At 36.4% G+C, this 12,669-nt stretch overlaps 1 protein-coding gene across 1 annotated transcript in view; it reads left to right on the forward strand.

The window, feature by feature from the left end:
* The window catches only part of LOC106620471 (5-hydroxytryptamine receptor 2B), a 107,393-nt gene that overhangs the window by 92,542 nt on the left and 2,182 nt on the right, over positions 1–12,669 (forward strand). The window contains exons 2-3 of the mRNA XM_070112957.1: positions 7,700–7,932; positions 8,467–8,689. Coding sequence (XP_069969058.1) covers positions 7,700–7,932; positions 8,467–8,689 — 456 coding nt within the window. The remainder of the gene's footprint in view (positions 1–7,699; positions 7,933–8,466; positions 8,690–12,669) is intronic.

Consider the following 12,669-nt stretch of genomic DNA (forward strand, 5'->3'; position numbering starts at 1 on the left):
ACAATAACAAATATGCATTGTACCAAGTTCAGAAGTTTGATGTTGAAGTTGTAAAAGTTACGTTTGAATGAGTTTGAATCAGTTTCTAAAAACCTTGACAGGGATAACAAAAAGCAGAGAAAAGTTCGAAGCTTTAATGAGTTTATAGCAGATATGCTTTCTGGTTCTGGTTGAACCATACTCTGTTCCAGTAGAGAGGCCTCGAACCTGAGGGAACCGAACAGCTGAACAGGGACGATGAAATATGCGATAGCACGAATTAGCTATTCGCTGCTACAGATGGAATGGAAGAACGTCAAAAAATATTTGGAACTACGTAAGTAGGTAGAGTGCATATAAGAATATAGGCCTTTAGGAGCCTCATAGTGAAACCACCGGCACTAAAATCTCCTCACTATTTTTTGTGCTCTCTGAACCACCCTGTGGTGCTGCTGAAGTTCAAGGAAACCCTCGACCGATAGTTGAGTTTATTTTTCTATACAAAGAATTGTAATCGCATTGAGGTGTTTCCAGTATGCTAGCATTGCTACCAATTAGACAGTGACCTGTTAGTAGTCCTAATAGAGTTCCTATGTCATTCCTTTTGAATTTTAATAGTCGGCATGTGCTGCCCATATTCCATTCATGCAACGTTTGCCTGCTTGAGCTTGAGCAAGGCAGGGATTGACTCCACAGATACTCAGCTATATTTATAACATGTTTATCAATTAAATATCTACAAGTAGCCAAAGGCATATAAATTACATCTCTTTGAGAGTTTAATTGTAGGATGGTGCAAATTTTGCTGAAAATACACCAACAGCCACGCGATTATCTAGGTTGGACCCATCCGTATAGATGCTTACCTCTGTGTCCCTGTCCACCCAATAGGGACGATCCCCTCATTTTAAGAGCTAACTTCCAGTTACTTACAGAACAAGTTTGTGGGCAGTAAATGAAAAGTAATGTTTAGTGCCTGACTTGGGACTACATAACCAGCACTTGTTTATAATGTTATGAGCTAAGAACTTTAAGCTACAAACTAACTCATTCTTACTAAGTTGTAAAGAGCGTCCGCTTACAGCCGCAAGTTCTTGGAATCTTTCTTTTCAACCAAACAACTCACTCACTCCCGCTAACTTAAAACTCGATACGTTCTATAAAACCCTTGAGAATAGCTCTTTCTCTACTTCCATATCTAGAATATTACGGTTACACTTTTTCTTACGTTTCTAGTTTAATTTTGCTACATCGACTTTAACTAATTTCACTTCAACTCCTCTTGCACCTAAAAGCGGTCTACGCACCTGAAAGTAAATATAACTTTAAAATTCATTCTATCTTAACAGCATCTTAGCTTCAATTATCTATCTACTATCCTACAATTTCACAGCCTCGACCGAAGACTGAAGTTTCTTCTGTACTTGATCGACGACGGTACCACCACCTACCACAAACATACTTTTCTTTTGTTTTTTGAATCGGCTCCATCGAATGACTTCCGACAAATTTTATATATGTAAAGCAACACACAACAACAGTGAATTTCATGGATTTATACCGCCGACCCAGAACGATACTCCGATAATACCTACTTAACCTCATAAGCTCATTTGAGTAATGAACGCAGTCTTAGCCTGGCGCCCTAGCATAAAAGATTCATCCCTCAAAGCTCTTGAGATATAACTTTCTAAAGAGCTTAAACTTAAAATATGTTTCCTAGAAATAATCTTGTGTAAGTCCATACACTATCTGCTATGGATGCAAAGCTATATTTGCTTAGTTAGTTCGGAGTACTTCTTGCACATTACCGCTTTGTGTATGGTTACAACCCTAAACCCCCTCAAATATTTTCATCTAATAAATATTTCGCGGAAAAAATTCATTTAACTTTGGTTTTAAGCCATCTCTAAAGTTAAGATGGGCTTTAGGAGATGTTGTGGTTGTCTGTCACTTATTTAACTCCCTTGGATATTTATAAAAAAAAAAATAATTACATTTATTTTAAGACCGAACCGTGGGTTACTTATATTTCAAGCATTATTTGCCGCACAATAAAGCCTTTCACCCATTCGTGTTTGTGAATTCATGTTATTTGCACATTTTATTTCGAAATTATACCGAACTATGCAGAGTGTCATTAAAGTTCAACGATGCAATTGAAATGTCACGAAAGCACGTGATACAGCGATTGAAATTATAACGGAAAAGAGGTAAATGCAAACAAAAAATAAAAAACAACGGCAAATGAAACGAAAAGCGAAATGTTTCATGCAATTAATAAAATATAAATGAAATGTAATACCCGAATACACACAAAGGGTACAAAAAGTCAGTCACAGCGAAGGCAACCATTAAAGCATAGAAGTCAATGGGCTCAAATTATAAAAAGGGAAGGGGAAGTAAGAGCAATTTGTCGGCATGCCGTTAAGTGATTTGGCAATTCCCAGCTCACGCTCACGAAAATAACGAAGTGTAGCTTGTTGAGAGGAATAAAATTTCATTTTAACACAAAACCAGCAACACTGGTGAGCAAATAAATGAACGGCCTGCTTGAATGAAGTAGAACTACGACCTGCAAACTGTTTGTGGTTGTCCCAAAAGGCGAACTGACTGACGCAGAGTAATAACATTTCCGATTTTTCAACTTTTGTGGCTGTGTGTTTCTTTCTATTGTAATATGTTTGTTGTTTTGCTCATGCAGAGTTCCATGTAAATGAGATATATTTGGTTTATAATAGTGCTTATATATCGATTTGTGTATTTAAGCTTTGCGGTATGTTCGATTTGAGCCAGCTTTCCTGCGATATTTGTCTATTGAAATAAAGTCATTGATAGAAATTCCATAGAAGTTAGAAAACCAGATTGGACAACGTAAGCCAATTTTGTGGAAGTCGACTCTGATAAATCGAGAGTCGAAAAATCTCAATGCCATCTCAATCTCAATCTCAACCTCAATGCCATCAAAGCGGAGATTCGCTCCAATTTTTAGAAATCCAACGTCAGAATACAAAGGTTGAATTTTACTTTTCGGGACTTGGAAACCCCAGTGCTGCAATCAACTTTTGGCGTGCATTAACTTAGCAACAGTCCATCGATAAACTTAATTCAATTTGTGGCGATGAAGATCCATCAAGGAACAGTGTTTATCGATGGTATGGTGAATTCAATTGAAGTCGCAGATCACTTTAAGACGAATTTCGTAAAGGTCGTCCAAATCAGTTGTTGCTTCGGAAACTATTAATGTTGTGGGAAAAATGTTGTTGCTGGTGTTGAGTTTAGACAACTATATGTATTAGTGGGAACACCATGCCTTAAACATTAGGGTGGAGCGAAAAAAATTTTTTTTTGCTTAGCCTGAGGGTAAAATTTTTAGATTACAAAAAAAGAAAATTTTTTAAAGTAAAACTTTTAACATCTAGAGGCGGCCCAGTTAAAATTTTGTGTGCTCTAGAAGCAGTGGAGAGGTCATTATTGGAGTTAAAAAAAAGTCTTAAACGGCAACATGCTTTCCTTAGACGTTAAAATAAATTTTGAGTCAAAAACCGTCACATTCGGTAATTTTTATATAAATGTAAAGAGTTTAACTTGAAATTTACTTTAAAATTGAGTGCGCCGCCTCTAGGTGTTAAAAAAACTTTTTTTTTGCCCAAAAATTATATTTTTTTTTATAATATACAGATTTTACACCCAGGCTAAGCAAAAAAAAAAAATTTTTTGTCGCTCCACCCTGAAGCGCAAATACAAGTAGCATATAGTTCCCATATAAATTGACTGATTAAACTCGACTTCATGTTTGAAATTTAACATAGATTATTATCCAAAACATCGCTACAATCTCAAAAAAAAAATCGATTAGATCGCAAAATTATAGCATACCTTTGCTACAAACTGAACGATCGGAATCAAGTATTTGTATGGAAAACTTTTTCATTTGACGAGATATCTTCAAGAAATTTGGCAAAGATTATTATCCGGGGCATTGCTATAATTTCCGAATATATTTTTCAAATCGAACTACTATAGCATATAGCTGTCATATAAACTGACCGAACAAAATCAGAATAAATATCTTTTCATACCATGTTATGCTATAAAAAATGCATCTGTGAAGGGTGTTATAGCTTAAGTGCAACCGAGGTTAACGTTTTTGTTTTTTGTTTTTATTCTTTTTTTGTTTTGGGCTTTGTTGATATTTTCTCTTTTATTGGAATTTGTGTGCGCCAAAGGGCATGAATAGTGAAAAGCAAACCGCACGACGCTGACCAACAACCCACTCAGTGGTCAACCAACAGGCAACACTTCCGTTTACAATTTATCCACAAGACTGTTTGGGTTGGTGTGTGCGTGTACTCGAACATTCGATGCAAAGCTGCAAAAGCCCAAAAATAATCGTAAGCAAATGAAAATGTAAAATGCAATCAGAGTGTAAAAGACAAATGAAAGCGCAAAGTCAAGTCGACTGTAAGAGAAATGAAAATTCATTTGCTTCAACTGTGACGCGCCGCGTAAAAAAGGCCAACAAATGGGTTTTTACTTTCTTTTTGAATTTTTTTTTTGTTTTTTTTTTTTTTTCTTTGGCCATAGCAAATAAATCTAGCCCATAAATTATAGGGCAGCCAATGCGCGCGCCAACTCCGCACATAATGCCAACACTGCAATTCGCTCGACAGAAGGCAATGTCAGCGCCGCACGCCAACTGCCGCAGCACTTTTTGGCAACGATATCGGGCAATAACAGTCTCCACAGCTTACAGGCAACACTTGAGCGCAAATAAAGTTGACCACTCGCGTTCATACTCGAAAGCGCTGAAGTACTTTGGCCTGGCGTACTCTTGACAACTTGGCAAAGAGTTATAGCCAACAGCTGGTGGCGCTTGTCGTTGCCCAGCTATATAAATTTCAATGTGTTTGTGTTGGTGTATGTGTGTGTTGTGCATAAAATTTCCAAGACTCCCGATGAAATGTAAGCGTTGAGATTGTGAAAGTAGAAAAATTAATTTGAAATCAAATTTGCGCACGCTCAAAGTTTTGCCACTAAAATTTACGAATTGCGGCTACTTTTGTTCGAGTGGCAGTGTGCGCAAAACTCCTTTAAAATGTTTTTGATGTTTTAAGAAATATTAAAATAAATTTCGTAATTAAAATGTCAAAGAGCAGCTGACCTCACTGTCAGACAAACAAAGAGTCGCGGTCGTATAAGTAGTTTGTGGAGTGAATGCTTCTCCTTATTCTATATAGCAGCAGCAGGAGAGAGAATGAAGCATAGGCCGAACTATGCTTTCAAACCAATATTCATGACATTACCTGAGGGAAATTAAAACAAAATAAAAGAAAAAAATTAAAACAAAAACATTTATGTTATCAATAAATGAAGTTTTGAGAGAGGAAAGCATTTTTGCAGATCAGTTCTTTCTCTCTTTGTGGAGAATGTTGGCTAAATATGTGGCTGCAAAACAGTTAAAACTAAAGATCAATGAAAAATATTGAATAAAAAGCAATCTTCCGTTATACATTCAGTTATGATCTAACGAATTACATTCTAATAAATATTCAGCTTACAAAGTATAAATGAACGGCAATTTAAACAGTGTCCTTTTCGCACGATAGACTTAATCCAGCGGTTCTCTAACTTCTTTAAACCATCTGAAAAATATAGTAGTTCGTGGCGTATTTCGACCAACTTAGCTTATTGTAATGGAAGAAAAATAAATATTTCTGCAGCAAATGTCGCTAGTCGACAGCTCATTAGCAAAGGACAAAGAAACGTTGTTGACAACATTCAGGGCAATCAGCCGGCCCGCCATTAGATTACAAGTATTTCGATGACAACCAACCTGAATCTTACTACCTGAATAGATAACCGCTACAACAACAACAGCGCATATTTCTATTTCACTGTAACTAAGGCCTCTATTCGAACTCACACATAAACAAATATCGATAAATGTTTTGCAGTTATACATAATTTAGCTAATTGTAAGAGGATAGCCGAACGCTAGAACCACGGCTAACAAGCACCAAAAATCGATCCAAAATCCTTTGGGGTTATATGGAATACTTGGAGAGCCATCCACTCTTATAAATGGTTTCAGGGTACCAACGAGTATTGCTAACTCATCAACACCATGACAGACCATATCAAGAGCAGAAAGATCATTTTCAATTCAGCATTGCAACCGATCGAATTCTCTTTTTCCTTTATAAAACGTAATGCAAATACTTGAAATTAATGCTTATTATTTAATAGGTCTTACTTATAACATTTGTCTAGAGAAAAATAAGAAAAAACTTTAACTTTTGTAGCATCGAAGCTATAATACCCTTCACAAATACATAAGATTCCTTACAAGAACTTTTATCGGTCAGCTTGTTTGGCAGCTATATGTTATAGTGGTCCTATCTGAACAATTTCTTCAGAGATTAAATCATTGCCTAAGGCAGTAACTCATGCTAAATTTCATGAAGATATCTCATCAAATTTATCTTTCAGCTTGTATGTCAGCTATATGCTATATAGGGTCTCCAACGTTTCCTTCTGAATGTTACAAACTTCATATTAAACTTAATATACCCTGTTCGGGTATAAATATACAATTTTTCATTACTTCAGAAACTGTTCTTTAACCCAGTCACCACAGTTAATTTCAAACCTCTGATTGTAGTTCGGATTTAAACAATTTTATACAACCAGGAAACGTATAGACAGGGTCAAGAACTTGTGGAACTTCTATATGTTTTTTAATTTCTTACAATCGTACATATTTTGCTTAGAGGACGACCGAAAAATAAAAATATGTTTATATGTATGTTTGTATGAGTGTATAAGTGTTCGAGCCTCTTCACAGTGGCAGCTTGTGTTCGAAAACGACGATATGCAATCCAACAGCAATTTAAAAGTAAATAAATACCGAAAAAAACACTTCACGAAACGTGCAACGGGTCGTATGAGTAACAATCACTGACAGTGCACAGTACACAGCATATCCATCGCAGTGAAATTGTGTATGCCAGGGCTGTTGATAAATGTTGCTAACGTCACTTTTTTCATGCTTTTATCGTTTTTGGGTGTGCAGCTGTGAATTGCTATTGTTTTGACACACACTTTACTCGCATTACCAAAGCCGGTGCTGTTGGTGGGCCTTGTTGTTATGTTGTTGTTTCTTTTTGCTTTTTCCGTTAATTTATTGAAATGATCATAGCTGCAAATTGATAAACTTTATTATGGTGAAATTAAAGTAGCGAAATATTGTACCTGATTCCGTTGAGAGCAAATTATTTTTATATTGCTTTGTGTATGTATGTGTGTGTCGAACCGATTGAAAAAGCAAAAGGAAATGGGATATTTTTTTTTATATTTCAACATTCACCAGCTGCTGTGTGTGTGTGTGTGGATGCGTATGACCTTGGCATCCACAATAAACTTCTAGTATTTCTGTCTGTTTTTTACAACTCTGCTACTCTTCAGGTTCATTCACGTAGAACACAGACATATATGTGTTTTATATTCGGCGTGAACTCGTTCGACAGTCAATGATTTATGGCTATAGCCACACTTAACAGTAAACATCTGCATGAAATAAAATAAATATATATACATACGTTGTGTATACATCGTTCGTATTTAATAAATTGAAGTTTATTTTTGTTGTTATTAAATTTTATTATTTGCATTATTATCAGCTGCATGAAATATTTTTATTGCTTCCCGCTCTTTGCAGGTTATTTTCCGCTCAGCTCATTGTGGTGTCTCGCTTGGATTTGTCTGGATGTGCTCTTCTGCACGGCGAGTATAATGCATCTCTGCACTATTTCGGTGGATCGCTTCTTTTCGCTGGCGTTTCCAATGCGTTTTGGTCGCAATAAGACTAGTCGGCGTGTATTTTTGAAAATTGGTCTTGTATGGTTCCTATCGGTAGCAACGAGTTTACCGTTATGCTTGATGTACTCTCAGGTGAGTGGCCAATATTTTAGTGAGAGAAACTGAGATACTAATTACTAAATTTTTGGTGTATATTCATTGACCACAAAGAGGGTACAATAAAGATATCAAATTCAAACTTACCACAAATAGTTCTTCTGTCATATGCCAACTCTCCATACCTACTCCAACTTCTATATACCCGATATAGGAATCTTTCTTTGGTAGGTTTTATATCGCTTAAATCAACATACTTTATTATCTCTAGGAAAATTCTAAAATTTCATTCATTTTCGATAAATAGGTAGAAATTGTTATGAATTCACTTTTTTTAAATCTTATGAGCTACCCTATAATTTACTCTCATAGATGTTGTGCGTTAAGGACAGTTTTCATTATTTTAGTACATACTTTCATTCATGCTATTAATAAATCCTTACCTTTAACATAACTTTAAGATAATTTTTTTTGGGTTTTTTTCTTTATAATTCTAGTTACATACCATTAAATATTGAATGGCTCTTGTCTATACGTTTCAAATTCTTAAATTCTTTTATCTATTCACAGAATCACGCGTCGGTATTAATAAACGGTACTTGTCAGATACCGGATCCTATTTACAAATTAGTTGGATCGATAATTTGCTTTTATATACCACTGTTTGTTATGCTACTCACATATTGTCTCACTATACGCCTCTTGGCGAAGAAAAGTCATAACTTGGGCGGAATGTGTCAACCGCAACCGCCCGGCTGGGCGAGCACTTGGCTCGGACAAAGCAGCGCATTCGGTAAGTAGCACTAAGCTGAATTAAATACAAATAAAAAGCAAAAACAACACTCAATTATTCATTATATACCTTATTCATTAAAGGCACTATTGTCTCTTGATTTCATCAGCTTGGCTGTTAAGGTTTGGTTTGTCCAACAACATTTTTTTAAAGAAATCGAACAATAAAGAGGGAAATTTTAGAGAAATTTCTTTCATTACATACAACTTAGAGAAAGCTCATGGATTCCTTCCGAAATATAGCACCTGAAATCCAAAAATGTGCTGACGGGGTAAAAAGTCTTCAGCGCCTGAGCTGGGCGAAATGATCATATTCTAAGTTCGATAAATCTCACGAGCTGTCAACTCAACTCGGCAGAATTCTGCCGCTACAACAACTATTTCTGTCCTCATGGTCAGCTGTAGAAATTGGACGCATGTTGAGTAACCGTCATTAAGCTTGGGAAAAATGTCTAATTATTTACACAGTAAAATACCCCAACTATGTGAACACTTGGGAACTTTACCTACATATATTGCCGGTGCGCTGGTCCCCACAACCTTAAAAATAATTTTAATTTGCGCAATGTTTGAATTGGAAAGTAATTTAAAATTTAAATTGACCACTAAAAATAATAGCAGTTGACAAATTTTTCAACTTTTATATATATACGCCATATACCCGCGTTTATAAACTAATACGTCATAGATTAAATAAAACTTTCAAAATTTGATTTTGTCAATTTACGCGTATGCGGTCGCCTATTTAAAGGTCAGCCAACTGTTACTTACCCTAAATATAAATCGATATTCGTGAGAACACAGAGTACCTCGCATGTGTTCTTTCAAACGTGTGTGTAGCGGTGTGAGCACTGTTGACATGTAAAACCTTTTAAAATCTATTATTATTGCTCAATAGATTATATATTTAAATATAAATATAAATCATAGTAACACCTGAAGGTATGCTCAGGCACTTACATATATAACGGGTGATCCAAGTAGAAGTACTTTTTTCTATAGCCTTTTTTTGATTAATCTTGCGAAGCCAGCATTCATTATTGCATAATATTCGACCGAATAGACCACGTCCAGCACGCAGTAAAGAAAATATAGCGGCCGCAGCTGAGAGTGTACACGAAGACCTTGAAGAGTCGATTCGCCGCCGTCCGCAGCAACTCGGACTGACGTATGGGCTCTATGGGCTCTTCAAAAGTTCCTATAAGATCCGACGTTTTCAAGCCAAATTTTGTTTAGCGATGAGGCCCATTGCTAACTCAATGACTATGTAAACAAGCAAAATTTCCAAAGAGAAACCTAAAGAGTCTTGAATCTCTTGCTGCCATTTCATCTAAATGTGGTTTGTGGGCGGGTGATAACGTAACCGTCAATGGCGACCATTATCGCGCCGTGATAACCGACTATTTGATGCCTGTTGAATTGAAGCTCGTGATCACGGCGACTTTTGGTTTCAACAAGACGGCACCACTTCCTACACATCGCATAAATCAGTGGATTTATTGACAGAACACTTCGATGTGTAGATAATTTCACGATTTGGGCCGGTCAATTGGCCACCAAGATCGTCTGAAATCACACTGTTAGACTTTTTCTTGTGGGGATATGTAAAGTCTTAAGTCTATGCGGACAATCCGGATTCGATTCAAACCTGGGAGCAAAACATCATGCTACATCATAAAAGTAGGGAATATCGAAATGGATCACCCTATACATATGTGTGTATGCGTACATATGGAATTCTACTTGCAGCATGTCTTTGAGCTTCAAGGACAATACAGTCGACAGGGAAGTAGCAAAGAGAAATACTCCTAAAAATACAATTATTTCTCTTTTGCGGTATTGCTTTATTTATAGTGAGTTGTTATTCGTTCAGATATAAATTTGTGACGTTCATGAGCTTTTGCTTACCTATACGACTGCTGTATGCATATACATCTATATTATCTTTGAAAGTTATTAATTATTCAAAAGAGATTCCATTAGGTAGAAGTAGTGCTTATAACCTTGCTATCCGGTTTCATCGTTACGCTCAAGCCATATGGTGTCTCAATCAAACGACTTATATTCATTATGCTTGTTGTGAACAGCCATTCAAGGTATGGTATCTGAAAGGTTCCAAGTATTTTGTGTTGGGTCTGTGAAAGAGCTGAGCATTCAAAGAGAACGTGGAAGACTGTTTCCGTATTCCTTTCTAGCTTGCAACTTGGGCAAATATTGTTATAAGGCAGGATCATGCTTTCTAAAATGCCAGTGCCGCGTTATAGTGGCGGTAAATCTGTATATACTATTTCTGGACCTATTTAACAAGTCCTTGATTCTATTCTTGCCATATCTGCTTTGTTATCTTACAGCTTGTTATTAATTTCCATCTGCTCTGAGCTTTTTGTTCAAAATGCATAGAAAGCTCTCTTTTGATCGTTCTCAGCAGGCACGATATTAACTCCGCCTAGGATTCGTCTAAAGAATCTTCTAACTTTGCCAACTCGTTTGTCTTTTCGTTGCCGAAAATGTTTCTGTTACCAGGTATCCTTATTATGGTCAATCTTCCCGCAATGGTAGGTGTTCTAACTGGACAGTGTCCAATAGGTTTAAACGCTATGTGGCTATATATTTTGTCAGACGCTCCTTGTCAAAACTACATCATGTGCAATCATCCTGCCACTTCCTTCTTTATTGACCGAATTTCGCGAGACAGAGATTGAAATATCTCGGTAAACAATTATGGTTTTATGGGTAACGCAAAGGATAAACATCTGGCTAAGTAGGATCCGACGATTTAGAATCAACCCTACGACCTAACGTAACCTAACAACTATAGATAAGAGAAATTATTACAAAATGTTCGATACCCACAATTCGTTGCAACAGCTTGCCTGCAGCGACAACTTTTGTTCACCTTACCTAACACTTACTGCATTCCTGCAGCCTGCCTGGATATCAGTCCATTGTATGTCCTCCATAATCCTCTACATAGCAGCATTGAAATGCCAATCTACATACATATTCCTAACTGACTGGCTGCTGGGCTGCTGGCTTAAACGTTGACTGGCTTTGACTTGAGCTCTACGCATATATTTCTCCGCTTATAACGGAATGTAAAATCCACTCGCTTCTTTCCATACAACTTGTAAGCCAATAACGGTATGCTAGATATCGCACAGCTATATTGTTCGTGGAATTGCACAGCGGAAAAATATAATATATAGAGTTTTTAAAACGATATTTTTAGGCAAAGCTTTGTAAGGTATTCAATCTCTGACTAACCACTTTTAATCAGAAAGGTCACTTTTGTAAAAAAGGTCTTGAGTAATAGATACATGTGGCATCACAACGTAAAGGCGTTTCTAGCTATCCAAGTGGCATTATTCGTAGCCTCACGAACCTAACCTAACCTAACCTAACCTAACGTGTATCTTCAATAAATGAAAAAATTTAAGGGCAGTGTACAGTGACATACATACACAACCGTTATTGCCTTGACCTTATCATAAATCGATGCTCACATCTGATGGCTTTGTCTTAATTTTAGCCTTTTTATTTTTAACTTATGGCTTCTAAGTCCTTGATTGATTCTGTTAAGAAGACCCCAAAGTATATTTCGTGAGCTCGGGATTCGTCTGCCACGAGGCCGCTTGTTTGCAATACAAAGACAGTCAGTATTTAGGGACAATCTTGCAATCTCTTGACATATTCATTTTTACAGACTCACATTTAATTTTGCGGCAAAAACTTCCTTTACAAAGAGAATTTGGAAAAAGTCGAAATATGTTTCTAAAAAATTGGAAAGTCCTCAGAATTAAACTCAACTGCAAGGAAACACATAACAAAAAGTATTTTGAAAGAAAATTTAAAACTCAGAAAACTGTGACCCGATATCAAGCCAACATCTGAGGTAATAACCCTTTTTTTACAATAGATCAACATAATCGAGCGCAACAAGGAACTCACTTTGTAGTTATTCTCGACATTTTCTTGGAATAT

Source organism: Bactrocera oleae, chromosome 2, assembly GCF_042242935.1.
Source record: "Bactrocera oleae isolate idBacOlea1 chromosome 2, idBacOlea1, whole genome shotgun sequence".
Lineage (NCBI taxonomy): Eukaryota > Metazoa > Arthropoda > Insecta > Diptera > Tephritidae > Bactrocera > Bactrocera oleae.